The 20,945-nt window shown below is 39.6% G+C and overlaps 1 protein-coding gene across 1 annotated transcript in view; it reads left to right on the forward strand.

Annotated features, from left to right (window-relative positions):
- The window catches only part of Itga8 (integrin subunit alpha 8), a 197,443-nt gene extending 186,356 nt beyond the window's left edge, over positions 1-11,087 (forward strand). Inside the window, exons 29-30 of the mRNA XM_052156913.1 lie at positions 6,534-6,656; positions 8,489-11,087. Coding sequence (XP_052012873.1) covers positions 6,534-6,656; positions 8,489-8,575 — 210 coding nt within the window. The 3' untranslated portion in view covers positions 8,576-11,087. The remainder of the gene's footprint in view (positions 1-6,533; positions 6,657-8,488) is intronic.
- The last annotated feature ends 9,858 nt before the right edge of the window (positions 11,088-20,945 follow it).

A 20,945-nucleotide genomic window follows, 5' to 3' on the forward strand; every position in this document is an offset into this window, starting at 1 on the left:
ATTAAAAACTGTCTATCATACAGAACTGTTAAAATAATTAGTAAAATTATATAACCAACGTTTTAGTAGTTTATCAGGGATAATTAAGTCTCGAGTCTCAGTAAACATTAATAAACATCCCCAAAGGTTTTCTCTCCTCTGGCTAAGTCTAGTAAGCTTACGCTGGAACTAACCATAAAGATTTGAGCACTGTATTTTAAAACCAGCATGGCCACATCTTTCTTCATTTAGATTGCCTCTCTTTCTCTCACAAGTTGTCTGCTGTAGCATAGATTTATGTTCAACCCAGAAAACAGAGGCTTAGGATTTTAATACAGAGTGTTCATCCAAAGAGGTTCAAAGACTCGCAGCTCTCGAGGAGATAAATCCAGACCCCTTTTGTTTTCTTGGGGCACGTGTTTCATAACAGAAACACATGTTCCAGTGGATTCCATCACCAGGATTGCATCTCTCAGGGACAGCTGCAGGTGACAGCCTGCTGTTCTCAGCTCATGTCAAAAGATCCAGGAAATGATCAAATGCATGCTTCCTCCCGTTACCATCCTAAAAATGAAAGACTCGTTATCTGATGTCCATGATTTACTGCATCATTTAGATAGAGGTTATTGGAAAAACACTTAGGAAAGGAAATGCCTTCAAGTCTCCTAATATCTGATTTACAGGAGAAGATCACAGTGGTACAAAGTTAGCTGTTCAATATAGGGAACCTGTCTTTCTTGGGGATAACTCTGGCTGGTGGGGGCAGACATCTTGTTGAGAAAGTTCTCAAAGGTTTCGTTCTTTCTCTCAAAAAGAGCCCAGCCAAAGGGAAAGGCTGTTAAGGTAGTAGAGTCAGTTGAAGGAATCACTTGAGAATCAGCCAAGGTCCATCTGGACACTGAAGAAAACTTTGAAGGGGAGTAGCTAGTATATGGTTGATTTCCTAGACTCTTGCATGGGGTGACTGGTTCATTTGTACTTCCTTTACAATGTGGTCACAACTCAACTATATCTTGAGGCACAAGTAAGCTTTGCTCTTATGTGGGAAATAATCCCACCTGCATAGTATCTGGGTCAGTACCACACTTTTCCAAGTGGATCTTAAGTCATCACAAAATGAGGGGGGGAGGGGGCATCAATGCGTGAATGCTTCTTCCTTCCTTCCTTCCTTCCTTCCTTCCTTCCTTCCTTCCTTCCTTCCTTCCTTCCTTCCTTTCTTCTTCATGACCAGTGAGATCTAGCCATTTGCATGTCATTCAACAAACAAGCAATTCCACCATTTACAAATGCACAAGTGATTATAATTGTAAAATCCTTGTGTAAAATCTCATCTGTAAATTGCAAATGCATTAAAATATGAATTCTTGAATGAAATGGCCTTTTGGACTACAGACTTCTGATGGTGTGATGCATGCCACAGAAGGCTGGTTAGATGTGTGTGCAGAGCAGCCCCTTTGCATCTTCTAGATGGCAAAGCATCTTGGTACATTTATTAAAACATTCGCCTGACTCCACTGCAGTATGCTTATCTAAGACTTTGTGATATGTAAACACATATGTCAATGTTAATTACAATCGCAAACACAAGGGAGCTGTTTCCTCCTACCTTGGCAATTTTCTAATGAAAATACTCAAAAAATATCATAAATACCAATGATAGAGTATACACATATTGGAGTTTATTTATAGGCTTTCCACTTTAATAAAGAACAGCAAGATTTATGGCATGATGAAGGTAAGATTAAATGTACTCTGCTTAGGATCATTTTGAGAAAACCCAACTGCTTATAATTTATAGATTCCACTTCCTAAAGCCACAGATAATAAGTGAGTTGCTAAGTTTTTATACTATTTCTTTAAATAGCTTCAAGTCCCTGATAAGCAAAAATGCATGAAAGCAGATAGTTGATTTGTTGGCAAGCAACTGGACTCTCCAACAACATTTTAAGTGCTCCAGTTACTCAATATTAACCTTCATTAGGAAGTTGAAGTACCCAGTCACAAGCCTGTGTTCTGAAAATAGAACTTTCAGGCTTCCTTCTTTGTGTGTGTGTGTGTGTGTGTGTGTGTGTGTGTGTGTGTGTGTGTGTGTTGTCCTTTTAAAGTGTATGCACACATGCACCTAGTGATGTCAGAGGACAGTGCAGGAGTTGGTTTTCCCTGGCCATCTTGTAAAATCGACTCAGATTATTAAGCCTGGCACAAGGGCTTCCATCCACTTCAGACCCTAATGCAAACTCTGACCTTGAAGTATGCCCTGGACGCACCACACTGCAGACAAAGCTCACAATGAGGAGTCTGGATATGTCAGCCAATCTCTAGTGTGTCACATGGACACAATACCAGGCATGCATGTAGCACCCAAGTTCCTGAAATGTACAACTACAGAACACACTCATAGCTTGATTTCATTTTGATTCTGTATAATGTAAACTAGAAGACCTGACAATGTACAAATATTTCTTCCATTAAGCAGGGTTTGTTAGTTTTGTAGGGTGCATTTCACTTTAGCAATGGAAAACTTTGCAGCTGTTATGTGCCGCCAGTTAGGACTTCGGAGATAATAATAATTTAAAAAAAGAATGTAAGGGATATTTACTTTTAAAATATTAATTACATGTTTAAATGACAATAGGTTTATATTAACAGATAATAGCTGATATTTTGGTTTTAATATCACAATTAACAGTTAAAGTTAATGTCTCCTACTCTCATTGTTTTTTAAACATGGCTGCTACAAAATTTGAATTCACAGATGGCTTACATTTCTGTTGGAAATCACTGAGCAAGACCAGGGTTGTAGCTGATGATTCCTACAGAGATTCTGAGAACATGGAAGGTTTCATATTATTTGACATGAGCACAAAGTTGGTCATAAGAACCCTCACATGTTATGGTTCATTTTTTTCTTTAGTTATAAACCTTTGGATGCTTCAAACTAAGCTTCTTGTGGGCTCATCAAGATGAATATTACAACGTTTTAGTCTTTGTCAGCATTTTATTTTCATTCAAAATCTCCAAAATTAGCCTGCAATTCTCCACCACCATGTATTTAAATAAACTTAGGTCCAAACAAAATGATCAGTTAAATCATTTCCTTTTAAGCCACATGCAGTTCAAGTCTCTCATTTATCTATTCAAAGCAGCAAGTCTTCAGAAAAGCAGTGTTTTGCTAGTGGCCCACCATTATGGAAGATTCACAGATCTGAATGTTGCCTGACTCCTTAATTGCTTGTAGAAAAACCTCTCTTTCCAAGATGTATAGTCTCTTTCAATGGTTTACAGTGTCCAACTCTTTGCAGTCTCTATCAGCTCTGCACCAGGCGGTAATCTGAATCACTGGTGCCTTTTGTGGTGTTGAGACTCCTAACTGTGCAATGTAAGTCCTGGATCATATTAGGGAGACATCAAGATGAAGGAAGGTCTGCAGTCAAACCCATCATAGTCTGCATCCTATGTGGATCCAAAAGGCAAGAGGGAAGCATTCAGAGTCCTTCATGACCTTCTATTCCTCCTCCTTAGTGAACTTCATGGGATGACATACAAGAAATATATACAATATGGATATTCCTAACACTTCAGGGGACTCAGAGGGACAGAAATAAGAGGTAGCTTTAAAATAAACCTCATGTTACAGGAAGCAGGCTGGCCACAGTTTAAATAATGAGAGATTCAGAACTCGGGAACTAAAGGGGGATTTCAGAGATTTTGGATCACCACAGGTTGCCCTGAGGCAGAGCCTCCAGAATCTCTGGAGACAAATGCAGACCAAGAGCCAGGAATGAGCTGCTCCCTGCTTTAGAGGCACCTGTCAAGTACAAGGGTTGATCACATGCTTGAATTGTGAGTTTCCATTACTAATGTGAGAAGAAAAGTCCTTCAAGTATCTTTCCTTTGTGTTTGTAGGGGACTTTCATGCCTATTTCAACAGAGAGTTTGCAGGGGCCAGGTAGGGAGGACACCTGGTGATGGACCTGTAATCCATGAGTATGTCTGCTAAATAGGGGCATGGATTAAAATGGGGTAGCAATAAGATGCTCAGGACTAGCTGAGCAGAGCATTGGCATGGTGTGTACAAATCTAGTTAAGAAGTTGGAATAGATAGACAAACAGATAGATAGATAGATAGATAGATAGATAGATAGATAGATAGATGATAGATAGATAAATAGATACATGATAGACAGACAGATAGATGATACATACATACATGCATACATACATACATACATACATGCATACATACATACATATATAACTGATAGATACATAGAGAGGTGGATGACAGATGTGGTTAGAGCCCAATATTAGCTTCTAGTAAAGAAAATGTCCAGTCATTTCCTTCCAAACCAGTTCTCAGTAACGAAGTAGTTGTGATTCCATCTCCTCATGGTCTAGAGTTCTTGTGTAGTTTCAAGGAACATATTTTAAATGAACAACATATAGGCCTGTTTAAAGGAAGCACTGCCAGCCATACCATTGACAATACTGTTAAAGCCAGACATAGCAAATGTGGTAGATAATATTCAGATCTGAGAATATTTTTATTTTCTGTAAGCAAAGGTTTCAGCAGCATGGGTCCCTTACTTTATGTAGGGTCTGTAGCCTCCTTGCATAGACTCACAGCTCTTGTGCAAGAGAAATCCTTTTTCTGCCCATAGAGGAAGGTGGTGTTCATAGGTTCTGAATCTACAGATCTTACACTGGAGGCATCATTTTTTTTCCAGGATTCTTTTCAACAGTGGGGAATGGCTTGGGCTCCTATTATCTCCACGTGCTAAACTCTAGCTCTATCCACAAAAATTGGACTTAAGCTGGAAGGTAATCCAAACATGTGTGTCACACATCACTCTGCACGGTACATTAACTTAAACAGAAATCAGTGTCTATTATTAATGATGCTTATTAGGGAGTAGAACATCATTGCAATGAGAATGCATTTGTTATAGTAAACTCAATGTACTTGGAGAAGTTGAGGAAAGGGAAATTGTGTGTGTGTGTGTGTGTGTGTGTGTGTGTGTGCGTACCCATGCATGCAAACACAAGAAAAATATACCAATACTAGGTCCTTGTCTCCCCTGTATTTGACACAGGTCTCTTTTTTGTCATTCATTTGCTCATTCATTAGGCTAGTTGTCCCAAGAGTTTCAGGGATTCTCATCTCCAGCTCCCATCATTGGTAACTGCACAGAAATTGCAGATGTTCATACAACATGGATTCTAATGGGGGTTCTAATTCAGGCCCTCTTGCTTGCACAGCAAGTAATTTACCCACTGTTGCATCTTCTCGGATACAATGCAAAAAAAATGAGGATGATGAGATAAGACATTTTAAAAGAATAGTCATTAGTCTGGGGATTATTAGTGAGAGTAATTAATGTTATTCTAAGTTAATCAGATAGTTGCTGGGCAGATAACTTTACAGAACTGGAGTGTCTATGTGTTAAAGAAACCATTTTGATCTTGGCAGATTTTTCTTTTTCTGATTTTCTTTATATTTATGTGTATAGGTGTGTGTGAACATTTGTGTGCAGTTGCTTGGAGTCAAATGCTGGTCCTATGCAAGAGCAACAAGTGCTCCCGACCACTGAACCATCAATCTAGCCCCTCCTGGCAGAATCTTTGTTACTGATTACTACCAAGCAATCATCATGAGAACCCTCCTTTGTTTGTTTATTCCTGCCTTTATTTATTCCTGCTTGTTAGGGTTGATACACACACATGGCTTCACTCTCATTCTGACAATTTTTACATCAAGTAATTTGCAGGATAGGTGCTGGCAAGATTGCTTAGTAGGTAAGGGCACGTGCTTCCATTTCTGACAACCAGAGTTCTCCTTGTGGAATTCACACAGCGCAAGGAAAGAACTGACTCTAGCAAGTTGTTCTCTGACCTCTACACACATACTGAGGCACACACACACACACACACACCCACAAGAAAGAGAGGCAGAGAAACCGAGAGACAAAGAGAGAATAAATATATAAGTAAATTAGTAAATAGGTAAATAAATTCAGGAGGGATAGCTTCAAGTTCTCAGTTGTCATCTATTACTCCATCACAAGGTCTACAGATCAAGGGACATAATACTGACATGAACTCATTAACTCTTACATGTCTAATATTTCATGGTTGCACACACATTTACCTTTCAGTGAGATTATCTGGGCTTCATGAAGAGATATGTAGAGACTTGACACTCACAGGAGTCTGTTGACCTGTTGTTTGTATAGTGGGCCAATTCAACTCAAAGTTCTTCCTTTCCATCCTATTGGTTTCACGTTTACCTCACTTTTAGCCTAGGGTTCTATGACTAAAGTTCACCCACTCAACAAGTATCTGTTATTAGATTTTCACTCAACCTCCTATACATGGGTGTGTGCTTGCTTTAGAGAGGTCAAGTTCAAATGCTATGACCTCCTCATCTCCCCTGGAATCCCATCAGCTCACATGAGAATCATTTGAGAATGATCCTCAATGGTAAATTGGAAGGTCCTGCTCTATCTTGACAGATGGTTTCAAGTTAGCACTCATCTGCTTCATTTTCTTTTTAGATTAAGACGTCTGTTATTTGGGCCACTCCAAATGTCTCCTTCTCAATTCCACTGTGGGTCATAATACTAGCGATCCTTCTTGGTTTGCTGGTTCTGGCCATCTTAACTTTAGCTTTATGGAAGGTAAGTAAATTTCCTTTATTTTTCCTTTGGGGTTTCAGAGACCATTGAAAGGGTGAAAAGATATTGTTGGGAATTATTAAATATAATGATAAAATCATAAGTTGCTAATCTTTGATAAATCCTCAAGGATATGAGAATATTGTGCCTATTTTTGCTTTGGACTTTAAAGTTTGTGAAGCTAATATTGTAGAAGATGGGGAATAAACTGTTTCCAGGTTGAAGGGTTTTTTAGTTTTGTTTGGTTGGTTGTTTGGTTGTTTGGTTGTTTGTTTAGTTGGTTGGTTGGATGGTTAGATGGTTGGTTGGTTGGATCAGGGTGTTGATTTCTGAGTGCTAAGAATTGAACTTAGCATTATGAACAGGCTAGGCAAGCCCTTTTCTCCTGAGCAATATTCACAGAGCCCTTGTCTTAAATTTTCTTTTATAAATAAATATATTGATTAATTGTCTTGGGACCTGTGATCTCCTTTTCAATGTGCCTAGAGTAATAGCACCACTATCAGGACTTCTTTTACTTTTCCGTTAACCAGGAAGTTGTGTGTTTTATTGGCAAGTTCCTATCATAAGCCCTTTTAATTTCTCTTTAAAAGCAATACACCCATGCATCTAATGTAGGTCAATTCTAATTTTTTTCATGTCAAATATTAGGTCAAATAGGCCATGCATAATGTGTGTGGACTTTGTCTTCAATCTTGCCAACTAGTCTGTCTCTAATAGGCAACCTTAACAAACTGTTAGATGTGTCCTACTGAGACTTGTTTGAAAAGTCTATAAGAGCAGAAGATTTATAGCCCAGTGACTTGTCCATCTGCCAAGTTAGACAGAGCCTTCCACCAGAGCCTTTCACTCAGAATGAAAACAGTGTCACAATGACATAACTAGAAGAATAATTATCCCCATCACAGCTTGGTCAATCACTATTGTGTAGATCTCCAAGAACATGGCATTTATAAATGTTGAAACAATAGCAGCTGTATGCTTTACAAGACTGTAAACTTAGAAAACTTTGTTTGAATTAAAGAATAGCTTTCTAATCATTATCAGCTGCCTATGCTGTCCTGAGCCCATATCGCCTCGGGCCCATGTGTAGAGATAACTTTAGCATTAGTCTGCTATTTATGGTTACTAGATAGAATTCTGCATTCTAAATGACAGAATGCCCAGCTACTCTTGTAAAGAACTCATGTTGTGTTTCCCACATGAGAAACAATAAATAATAATTCCAAGTTCTAGGAAAATATGCATCCTCTAAGGTTAAACATTAATTTGAAGCGCAATAGAGAGAAGATTCTGGAATCATCTATCAGAGTACTGGTAAACCTGTAGAAAGTTACAAGCTTGTCCCCTCCTGCCTGGTGCTATCATTGATATAAATGGCAAATTAGATTTTTTCCTCTACACACTGTGTGTCCTACCAAGAACAGAAGGACAGACAACAATGTTACTTCTTCCTAAACTGTGTCACAAGGACACTGTAGAACACCACAGGAAACAACACTTGTCATACCAGCATGTGCCATGAGAAGGCACGCAGAAAAGCAGAGGTGGATCCTTAGAACACTAGCTTTAATACAAGAAAACGCCCAAGGTCTGTGAGAGGTTTACATAAAATGGAGACATTCCATCACCCCTGCTTGTGTGGCAGGAGAAAAGCCATAGCTGCTCTGCCTTCTGCGAACCTTGTCTGAGCCATGAACTCAGAGAGCCAGAGAGATAGCATTCACATGTCCTGAGGCTTCTTTAAAGCATGTACAAGATGCAAATCCCCTGAATAAGGTATTTTCCAACTTCCCCGGAAGACTTGATTTTTAGCTTGTTTTTCTCTCTTCTAGTGTGGATTCTTTGATAGAGCAAGACCTCCTCAGGATGAAATGACAGACAGGGAACAACTAACCAACGACAAGACCCCAGAGGCATGACTTGGAAACATGAAGACCTAAAATTCAAGCACTGGTCCTGTTCAAAGAAAGAAAGGAAGGACAACAAGGGCTAAATGATCATAGCCTTCCATACCTGCCAACGACCCAGGGAATGGAAGAGTCCCTTAGTGATCACCCCCTCTATGTCATGCATTGGCATGGAGTGCAGAGAACCCCGTGCGAAAACAGACACAGCCACCAACACTATAGAAACAATCTGCAGCCACGGAGATTTCCTTTGCTCTCACCATTTCACATCTGGCCAGCATTCTGGGACAGCTGTAGGAACTCGGGCGGCTGTCCAGGTCAGCCCGAGATGACTCGCAAAAAAAACATTCCTACAGAGATGGGCTGAACTAAGATTGAACACTACTGTAATCCGATGGAATCTCGGACACCTCCCTAAGGAAGAGAACCCTTTCTAAGGATGCGGAGGCTCAGGGAGAAAAGCGATGTGATGTTGGGACTATGAGAGTGCTTGTGGGACTACAAAGAGGATTTCATTACGGGAGGACCCAAAAAATGTATTTATTTATGTTTCCTTTCTCTAGGTAGAGAATTGGGCCATCTAGAGGATTCAGAAATTAAGATTTGGTTAGCTAGATTTCATCACTACTCAGCTTACTTCCTTTTAAGATAGCTACTCTGCAGATAGCGTGTTTGATTGGGCTTCTTTGGGAATTAGATGGTGTCACACATGGTTTGACATTAGGGATCCATTGTGCTTAATTGCCTGCTGCCTGGAGTGACTTTTCTTCATGTTCTCTGGGAACTCATGTCTACATAATTCAATCTTATATTTATAGTTCCTTTTATATGTGTAAAAAATCCTATTTCCACTGACTTCTTTAAAGCATTCATTTCAAGGTACTTTACCCTGATGGTGTTGAAAAGTACTTGCACAATTTGTAGAGTCCATGTAAAAAGCAATTTAACTATATGGGTGAATATTATCTTAATAGCTATAGTAAACACCAATATTTACCTTGAAATTTACACACTCATTTTCATTGTAATACCTCACATTTATATAAAAGAGAGATCTGTGTTGAACACAAATAAGATGGAGATATATAAAGTTATACAAGTGTGAGCCAAACAGAAACTCACTCTTAAGGACCTAAAAATGCTTATTACAGCTTTACAAGGCACTCTTTACAGTTAATCCTTCTTAGCAAGTAATCTTGGAGAATAATCTTTTATATTTAAGCTATTTTACCATCATCTTTAAACATTGCTTAAAGCTCTTGTAAATAATCCATAATAATTTGTAATGTTATCATTTTGAAGTAATATTGACCAACCAAATTCATTAAGATTGTCTGCACAATTTTATATCCTTTTTATAATAATGAAAAATTGCTATGGAGAAATGCTGAGCAAAAAATGTTATGTGCAATATTTTATAGACCTATGTATCTAAAGCATGTTTACACTGGCATTAGTTTCTTTTTTTAATTAATATCCTGAATACTAAGTCTGATATAACAAGCTGACCAAAATCTTAACATTTACAAAACAGTTGGAAAACTCTGTGTCTCAATTTCAACAGTGACACTTTATTTGAAAGATGACCCAAACTCACAGACAGTAAATTTTATGTGGTGCCTTAACCTGGAAAGAAGCCATTTGGCTTCAGTTCCCACTGCTCCTTGGAAAGCAAATGAAATGCACAGAGTCAAACATCATTGCTGTTCATTTGCCATGCTTGTCCGTTCAATCTGTCCTGGTCACTGGCTTATGTCTATCAGAAACTCACATCTAGTTCCCCGTCTATATGGCTAGTGCCTAGGAGGTACTACACTTGCCTCAAAGAGTCACATACCAGCCTCTGGGATTGTCTTCCCTGGTAATCTTTTTGGTGGGGCAACTCACTCTACACTTTTAATTTTTGTGATCCCTGATGTGGGACCAATACAAACTCTTCAGAAGTTTGGAATGCATCTCTGGTCTTGCAAGAACTCAGAGAACTCTTAGGGTGAAACATAGGAACTGTGGGAGACAGCCATATAGGAAAACCTAAAGATGTCAGGGGGACGACAGGACCAACACAAAAGAAGGTATGAGGATCTCAAAGGCACACCATGGCTTCCCGTGGTCTCAACTGTAGAAGTGCAAGGGGGCTGTCATACCTGTGCACACAGAAAACTGAGGTCAGGTGACCATCTGAGGACATGTTCTTAGGCATCCCATCCTCACAGAGAACAATGTGCATACAACAATGCTCATGGCGTTACTGATGCTTTTATAATCCGTCATGTATTGGTATTCACGAGGAGTCTAGCTGTATCTCTCTTCAACAAGTTCTTTCCTAGTTCTTGCAGCGGTTTGTATAAGACACAGGGAAATGAGCAGATTTTATAATCTTGGAGATTTTTTATACAGTGGAGTGTTCTAGTCGTCATTGAAATCCAAATCTTAGAATTCTTGTCTTATTTAAATACATGTGTAGAGACAGAATGGATTTTCATGTACCTATTTACATTGTCACCAATAAAATTCAAAATTAAAGACAGAAAATCTTGTTTATAGCTCATTTAATGTGCAATATGAAGCTCTTCCATTCATAGCAGGTTAACATTATAAGAATTCCATCTTTATACCTTAATTCCTTTATTATAAGAATATTTGATACTGGAATAAGTTACCTTTGTGAAGTAAAACTTCTCTATACTTGGTCTATGGTGATAGCTGTTCAACTCTGAATAACTGTGCCCACTACATGGGTACATTTATAGGTAGGGTGATGTTTGAAAAGGGGTCAAACGTTGCATGATTCCTAATAGTTCCACACTCATGGAATTGATTGATAGGATGAGTTTTAATTTGTATCTCTGTTCTTCTCTTCCTTGTATCTTCAGCTAATTTCAAGGTTCTTCTGTCCACCTTCCCTCCATTTGATTCACCTTCTACTTGTGCTTGTGAGTATCTCCCCACCTGATTGTCTCTCACTGAAAACAGACACCACATTTTTTCAACTCTGTGTTTCCTACACTTAGTCACAAAGTGACTATACATCGGTATATAGCCGATGCTCAAAAAACCGAGGAATAAATGGATATATATTTGCACATGAATTACTCATGATGAACACATATTTTCATGAACCACTTTAAATACTAAATACCAGAGCACACACAAATGTGTATCCATACTCCTATTCATAATACAGTATCATTAGAAGTTGACTATTCTGATCTAAACATCTGAAATTCAGGCTCCAAATTTTAAATGGTCAACATGAGACCTTAAGCCAAAATTTCCATATATGGGTTATCAAACCCAACTAAAACACAGGCACTGGGGCTGGAGGTATGACTCCATGGTCAACAGTGCTGTGCTGCCTAGTCTGGGTCAACTTGACATAGCTAGAGCTATTGGAAAGGAGGGGACCGCAGTCGAGAAAACGCCTCCATAAGATCCAACTATAAGACATTTCCTAATTAGGGAGTGATGGGGAAAGGCCAGCTCACACTGGGCTGGTGGTTCTGGGTTCTATAAGAAATCAGGCTGAGCAAGCCAAGAGAAGCAAGCCAGTAAGAAGCACCCCTCCGTGGCCGAGGTATCAGCTCTTCCCTCCAGGATCCTGCCCTATTTGTGCTCTTGTCCTTACTTCTTAGATGTTGAACAGTGATATGGAAGTGTAAGCTGAATAAGCCCTTTCCTTTCCAACTTGACTTTAGGTCACAGTGTTTGATCACAGCAATAGAAACCATAACTAAAACAAGGAACTATTGCTTGTGCAGAGGACTGAAGTCTAGTTCCCAGCACCCACATCAGAGGGCCTGTAACCACCTGTAATTCCAGTGTCAAGATATAATCCCCCTTCTGACCTCCTGGAGTACCCATACACACATGTACAGAGCCCCCCCCATCGACACACACACACACACACAGACATACATATAACTAAGATAACAAGATAAATAGACACATGGACAATATTTTGTTAAAAGAATCCCCAGGTTATATGTACAAGGTATATGTGAAACTGAAAATCATTTTGTGTCTAGACGTGGATCTAATCTCCAATTAGCTCATTATGGAATGAACATTAAAAAGTCCTCAATAGGCTCATGTACTTAGACACTTGGGGTCCGACTGGAGACATTGTCTGTAGAGAAAACAGTCCACAGCCTTACTGGAAGAAACGATCACCAACATAGGAGACTAGGCAGTGGTGATTCATAACCAGGTCCCATTTCCTGGCTACTCTCTGTTTCTTTGTTCTTCACAATATGGAGATTCTTAGCCACACAACAAGAGTTACCCACCTGACCTAATGGGCAGAACCCTCACTAACCATGAACCAAAACAAATGCTTCCTCCTTCTTCTGACATAGCTTCTTGTCAGGTACTTGGTCACCACAGGTAGAAAACAACTAAAACTCTCACCATGCATCTTTGAAAAGGATAATGACTTAATCACCCTGTAACAGGGACCCAACATTCTACTCAGTCAGAGAATGTCACTCACAACTGACTCCCTCTTGCTGGAATCAGCTGTCCACACAGTTGCTGATATTCAGAATAGCATTAAATTCAACATATTTTTCCGAGCTTATCTCTTCTTTTTTTTTTTCACTAAATGAACTGTGTAAGACGGGAGACTGCTCGCTCAAAGGAAATGAAGGTATTTCTAGCTCTCCATAAACATGTTACACTTACGAAAACTAAATGACTTTACAACCTAAACATACCATTTACTTCACAATTCAGTCATCAATTTAAACAGTTCCATAATAAAAACCAAAGCTAATTTGATTTTAATTTGTAATTCATTTTTAAATTAAATTTAATGGATACATTTAGTTTTGAGTTCTAATGCTTAACCATACACTCGACACACACCACTATTTTTGCTCATGCCCCATAAGATATTTAAATTCTCACTACTTTTCTCAACGGTGAATTTCATGAATCCCAATGAGAAGAACCTACATCTGTTTACTTTCCCTGTAACTTAGAGCAGAGGATGAACCCTCTACTTTAGATTACAAACCTAACCCTATCTAATGGAATATGAGCATTCAGGGAAACTCAAGAAAAACCATTGCAAGGATTCAATATTCTTGGTGTTAGAGGTAAGACAGAATCCACACCCCAACAGAAACCCATGTATGTGGGGCTGGATTTGTCTGATGCATAAAGATAGCTATCCCCTGGGCTGGCACCATTGGAGAAAACCTGTAGTGAGGAAGAAGAAAGATTCTTACTGCTCTTTGCTTGTAGAAAGTTCTTTATAGTTACATGTAGGAGTTTGGGACTGGCCTACTAACCAGTCCTGTGCTATCTGGAATACCTCCAGCCATTCGGTTTGTGGGTAACCCAACTGCACCAATACTCTCCAAACACTGATCTGACTTCTGGCTTGCTACATTGGTAAAATGAATTAAGGAGCAATTTTGGCATAGTTTTCTGATGAAGTAGAAGATTTTTTTGTGGATGTTTCACTTATTCTATAAAATTTTTAACATTCCCTACAGAAGAACTCCATAGAGCCAAGACTTGAAAATCTTTACCTTGTAGGCACGAATGCAAATACTTTGACTCCAGGGGATCTAGTGATTATTTTTCCCATCAAATACAAAAGACTTTTCTTTCACAGAACTCTATTATAAAATGTTGATTTCTTATACATGAGAATTTTAAAGCATCAACACATCAGACTTTAGACTCATTTGGAATCTGACTGCAGTCATATTTCATTCAGTGATGAGCTTAGCATGATCTGTGTGCAGAAGGTAGGACTCACTTGCCATTTTAGATTCTTCCCACCCACCTCCCACCTAGCATCTGTCTGACGCTCTGCCTTCAGATTCTTTATGAGCAAGTTCTCTGTTATTTAGGAGTGTTGGTCAAAATCCATATGGAAGTGTAGCCTTATACCAGGACCTGAGGCCAGTAAAAGGTCTCAGATACTACACCCACTGGTGCCATGATATGACACAGTAAAAATGCTTGTGGTATCTGTGGTGTTGCTTATTTTGACAGTTCACTGTGCTGCAGAGTCACACATGTCGTCAGCACACTGTGTTACTATCCAACTATAAGGCAGGCTTTTTATAAAAGGTAGTCACAGTGGACGTCCCCAGGGTTGATCTATTAGCTTTCAACTTGCATTCACTTTGTGGACGGTAAGGTTCACATGGATCTAAAATTTTTATTCCTCTAATGAACTCTTTTTTTTTATTTTTGAAAACATGATATCTGGCCTATGCTTTAATCTTCCAGAGCTATCATGAGTCAGACCACTTAAAACAACACTAGTGTATTGTCTTAAAGTCTAAAAGTTTAGGAGTCTGAGACCAGATGATAGGTTCCCTCGTGCTCCATCATTCAGGGAAGCGCGTTTCCATGGCATTCTCCCAGCCTCTGTTGATCTCGGGTGCTCCCCACCTTGCAGGTGCACTGTACCAACTTTACATCTTCATCTGCTACACTCACTGCAGTTCCTCATAGCATCTTCCTTCTGTGCATCCTGACAGTGTTCCTCATGTATATGGACATCAGTTATATTGAATCTACATCACTCTAACTGCTGTTGTTTAGATTTGCTCACCTCTATAAAAAGCTCTTTCTAAATGAGATCACATTCTGAGGTTCTAGGGACTAAAACTCCAACACACCCCTCGGTTCTTGTGCGGAACAATTCAACTCACAAACTCCTCCTTCCGTAGTGTCTACTGCACAACATCTTGACAAAGTAAATATAAATTAAGTATAAGCTAGAATCTAAAGACTCTTCTGGCTTCTACTAATTTAAACAATATACCAGTGAGTAAGTACAGTGGATTTATAAATATTTCATCCATTTGATAGTTCCATGTGCACAATAGATTAAAACCGTGTTTGGAGATAATTTACCTGCTGCTCTACTGGACATTTCAGTTTCTCACCACAAAAACCCACATTCTTAGTCTCCATTTTAATTACCCTGGAAATGATATTTTTCTCATGGCCAATATGGATAATTGTAAATATGTCAATTGTTAGAGTTTTTATGTTGAATGATTTCTGTGTTATAGGTGTAGACTCCAAAACACTACTGAGAGGTGGTAACCCCATCATAAGATGAAGCCAAGAAGGAGGATGACTTTGGGTTGTGGAGCACGCCCTAGAAAGGGTTGTAGAGCCCTGCTCACTTCCTTTCTGTCTGCTGCTGCCTGGCTTGTGTTGGAAGTGGTTCTGTTCCACCACAATCCATCGCTTTTGCCATCCAAGATCGTCAGCAGAGGCTTGCAGCAATGGGACCTCAGCCATGGACTTGAACTTCCCAAACAGTGGGCTAAACGCAACTTTCCTTGCCAAGTTTATTAATCTAAACACCGTGATACAATATGGAACGCTTTCACTTGCAGTGGGATAAGTACGTAGACTCCTCACTGGAATACTCTGCTCCCTGCTTTAACAAGAAGTCACTGTGGAGCTGGAGGCTTGGTGCCTTTACCCTCCTCTCACTGTTCAAGGATCCTAAGAAGGTCTTGTTCAAACTCGGAGTGATGCAAAGCTGAGAAAATAGATACCAAAATATCTACCAAAATGGATGATGGATGTAAGACTATAAATCAAAAATAACTAGAATTTTCTGGGCACACATGGTGCATGACACTGAGCCACATAGATGTTGTAGAAAAAAAGGCTAGCCAGTCAACAACAAAAGGCAGTCGGAGCAGTGCCACAGATAGGGGAGATACCTGTCAGTGGAGATCATTCTGATCTTACAGACTGGCTACGTAGAGTCTTGCAATCTCTTGCTTCCCCTCTATCTGCCTTCTTCCCTCTTCCCGTCTTTCCATTCCATTGGTTGTATGAAGTAGGCAGTCCCAGCTCAGGCTGGAAGCAAGCAACACCTCCTTCTGGCCAGGAGGCTCCCAGCACACACCCAAGTGCAAGCGTTTGTATGAGAACATGAGCCCCAGTATCAGCTGCTGCTGATCCCTCCCTGAGGGGAGGCAACAAAAAAGACAAGATGCTTAGATACACTATATGAGAAAGAGTTAAGGGATACAATACCTTGAGGAAAATATTGACCATGATTGTCTAAAGGAAGAGGAAGGCAAAGTACCAAGGAAATGAGAATAGAATCATAACAGGAACATGCTCACAATAAAAGTGGGGGAAATCATCCCATGCTCTCCCTGTACCAAACTCTCCCCTAAGTGCTTTTCCTACATTTCAACTCAATCCTCACCACAACCATCTAAGGCAGATACTCTTTTTAAAAGGCAAAACAGAGTATTCAAGACCGTTGTACTGGGTGTAGGAAGCACTGTGGTGGATTTAGCTATAGAGAAGAGAGATATTGGCCTCAAGTTCAAACAAGACATGGGAAGAGGAGAGTTTGTCACCAGAGAGTGGAATAGACAGAAGTAATGGACATTATTCACAGTAAATATAGGGATAAGGGGGATGGTGAGACATGAGGAGGCCAATCAGATATGGATAACAGGGAATCTCCATGTAATGGTTTTCTTACTAATCTGGACTCCTCATGGTCAGAGACTGAAGTACAAGCTCTGCTGTTATGAATTACAGGTCTCAGAGAACCTGGTCCCAGTCTGCTAAGCAGAGCATCTTTGTCCATACTACATTTGTCCTTATTTGCAGGACAACAGTTTGCCAATTTCTACTGTAATACATGACAGAAAGGGCATTCAAGTCCACATCTGCCCAGTTCCAGAGTCTGGAGTTGTACAATGTTATCGACAATAAATACTGAGCATTGGCACTGCATTCTGTGTTGAAAGAAAAGAAGCACCAAAACAATGGATCTAGAAAGTTCTCAATAATCTTTTAAGTTCTCCCACTGTGATGGCTAGCTTTTATCTCAACTTGATATAAGTTAGAGTCATTTTGTAAGCAGGAACCTCAATTGGAAAATTTCCCCCAACAGGTTGGCCTGTGGAGAAACCCATATTCTTTTGAATTGAGGATTGATGTGAGAGCCCCAGGTCACTGTGGGTGGGGCCACCTTAGGCTGCTCGTCCTGGGTTCTATAAGAAAGCAGGATGAGTAAGCCATGAGGAGCAATCAAGAAAGCAGCATTCCTCCACATCCTCTCTATCAGCTCCTGTCTCCAAGCTTCTGCCCTGTGTGAATTCCTGCCCTTGACCTCTATTATCAAGTGTGATGATAAAAGTGTGGGCCCAAGAGCATGACCTGAGAGTAGTGAACTGAAATAAAGCCTTTCCTTCTGAAGTTGTTTGTAGTCATATTTTACCACAGCAATAGAAGGTCTAACTAAAATAACTACTAAGAGAGTGATATAATGGTCATAGTATGTGAGGGTCACTAGGTACAAAGTATAAAGCTAAATCCTTCTTCTTAGATTCATGCACATCATTAAACATTTGCAACACCTTTTGATACCTAAAAGGTTTGGCAGATGGCACTCTGATTTTTAAAATACCTGGTAAAAGAAATTCTCATGCTCCCACCATTGATCAAAATTGGAATTGACCACCAACTCAGCAGGGATTCTGGGGTTTAAGAACCATATATTTATCACTATTCCTGTTAGCAAAAAAATCTACTTGTTAGAAGCCTAAATCACATGATTAATTTAGCAAGTAAAACTTATACAAACATTTTTTATTTCTTCTTGAAAAATAATGTGCTGTCATGTCCTCAAACTGCTGTCTAATGAACAATACTATTGCCTGAGAGAAGATTATAACATTTCATTTTCATCTTTTGCAAATACAAAATAGAGAAGGAGTCACCCTGAGAAATAGTATTCTAATTTAGCTCTCAACCTTGGAGGTTCTGATTGTGCTAATATCAATCTTTGTTCAAAAGTAGTTTAGGCAATATGGTGTTTGGATGTCATACACTAGACTATTATATGAATAACTGAAAGAACCAACTTCTAACTCACCGTGTATAACTGAGAAATAGAGAAAACATCCTCTCTGTCAAGGTCATGATGTTTTGTTCCTGAGTAAAATACTGTAGAAAAAAAGGAAGAGGAGGAGCAGGGGGAGAAGTAGGAGGAGGAGGAGGAGGAGGAAGAGGAGGAGGAGGACGTGGTAGAGGAGGAGGAGGAGGAAAAGGAGGAGGAGGAGAAGGAGAAGGAAAAGGAGAAGGAGAAGGAGAAGGAGAAGGAGGAGAAGGAGAAGGAGAAGGAGAAGGAGAAGGAGAAGGAGAAGGAGAAGGAGAAGGAGAAGGAGAAGGAGAAGAAGAAGAAGAAGAAGAAGAAGAAGAAGAAGAAGAAGAAGAAGAAGAAGAAGAAGAAGAAGAAGAAGAAGAAGAAGAAGAGAGGAAGGAGGACAGGAAGAAGGAGGACTAGGAGGAGAACGAGGAGAAAAAGATCATAAGATCATATTGGGAATAATAGCACTTCTCAGTAAAAACTGTATATATTCTCTTTGTGTGTTTGTACTACATTGTCTTTATAAATTCATGCTTATCTTTAGGAGTAGGAAGGGTTGTAAAATGAGTATGGCTATGTATGGACATACATGTAGGAAAAAGAGAGACAGAAAATAAATATCTAGGAGAGCGTCTATAGCACTCACTATTGTGCACACAGGCCTACGTGTTTGAACCCTTGGTCCCCAGCTGACAGCATTCTTTTAAGAAGGTTCTAGACCCTTTAGGAGGTAGAGCCTTAGGGGAAACAGTGGGTCACTAGAGGCAGTTTCTGAGTTCCTATAGTTCATTACCACTCCCTGTTCACTCATTCTCTGCTCCTGACTGTGTGTCTTACAACCAGCTGCCTCCTGCTTCTGCAACCATGTGTTCTCTGTCATGCAGACAGGATCCTCTCAAACATGAGCCAGAATGTAGCCTTTCTCCTTTAAGCTGCTTCCTGTCAGGTGTACATCACAATGAGAAAGTGAGAAGCAGACACACTGGTGAAGAAACCTCAGCGGGACTGCACAAAGTGAATTAAACATGCCATAAAGCTTCCTAATAGGATCCTCCTTACCATTAGGCAACGAGAAATGGAACATTCCAGAAACAAGTATACAGTATAGCTTAGTGGGTAAGGCACCTTCCCTCACAGCAACTGAGACTTTTGATAAGGAATTTCACAAAATTAAGTTTTCTACAGGGAAGAAAGTAATTAAAGGGGGAAATATAAGGCATATCTAAAAGGCATTCCTTCATGGACAATGGGAAAGCCATACTAATGTAACATTTGTAACTATTTCTCTTCTGCAGTGAGTCTATGTGGGCAAATTTGATGTACCTCTCAGTGGTAATGGCAGTGTTAACCTCAGACTGTCAACGGTAGCACTTACTTGTTCTCTGTAATGGTGACTTGTACTGTTCCTCTCATCAAAAGGCCAACTGCCTTTCTTTGTTGTTTTTGTGTGTGCCATGCTCTGGTAGTGGCATATGAGCAATGGAGACACAACAGATTGAAAATGCACAAGCATAAGAAAGCTAGATCGTCTTTACCTCTGATATCCCCATACGGTGGACATAGCAAGGTGAGTTTCCTCATACCAGAAAAGTGAGAAACCCCAGGAACAGGCTGCCGCTCACCAAAACCAGAGTAGAGCAGATGAGCGCTGCCAACCCACAGACTCCAAAAATTTTATATACACACACATGCATATACATACATATACATATATATGCATGTGTATATATATGTATATATGTATATACATACATATCATCTTGAACAAGAATTCTATCTCTGAGCCCATTCTTAACCATTATTATCCATCATCTCTCTGCAGGATAAATGTCCAGCACAGATAAAGAGAAGCATGGCATACTTGAAATCTTAGTTTCTCTGTGGGTCACAACCCCTTTGGGGGGGGTTCACATACCAGATGTCCCAAATATCAGATATTTACATCACAATTCATAACAGTAAAAATTATAGTTCTGAAGTAGCAAAAAATAATTTTGTGGTTGTGGGTCACCACAGCAGGAGGAACTGTAGTCAAGGGTCACAGCATTAGGAAGGTTAAGAAGCACTGATTTAGAGTGGCAGGCATCTCATTGAGGATGTCATGAGAACTCCTCAGCGGTAGAGTTTATGATAATCTAGAAGCATGAAAGCCACCTCCCCTCAGCCCCGCCTACTCATTCATACACACAGTTTTAAGATAATCACACAAAATTCTCACTATGCTAGAGGGGGATTCCTTTAGAGAAAATGAAAAAAATCCCCCATTTTACATGTCATGATTCAAATACAATAAAACTTCCACACATATCTGTGTATATACCATACATATGTATGTACATGTATTTAAAATATGTTTACTGAACATTTCTTTGTGTGAGTTACTACACAGGGATGTAAGGATTTTCACACTTAATAATATATGTACTGTTTGGCTTCTGTTTTGAAAGCCAGTCAATTATTCGCACAGGAATGAAGCCCTTACGTAGTATGGTCTTA

Source organism: Apodemus sylvaticus, chromosome 14, assembly GCF_947179515.1.
Source record: "Apodemus sylvaticus chromosome 14, mApoSyl1.1, whole genome shotgun sequence".
NCBI lineage: Eukaryota > Metazoa > Chordata > Mammalia > Rodentia > Muridae > Apodemus > Apodemus sylvaticus.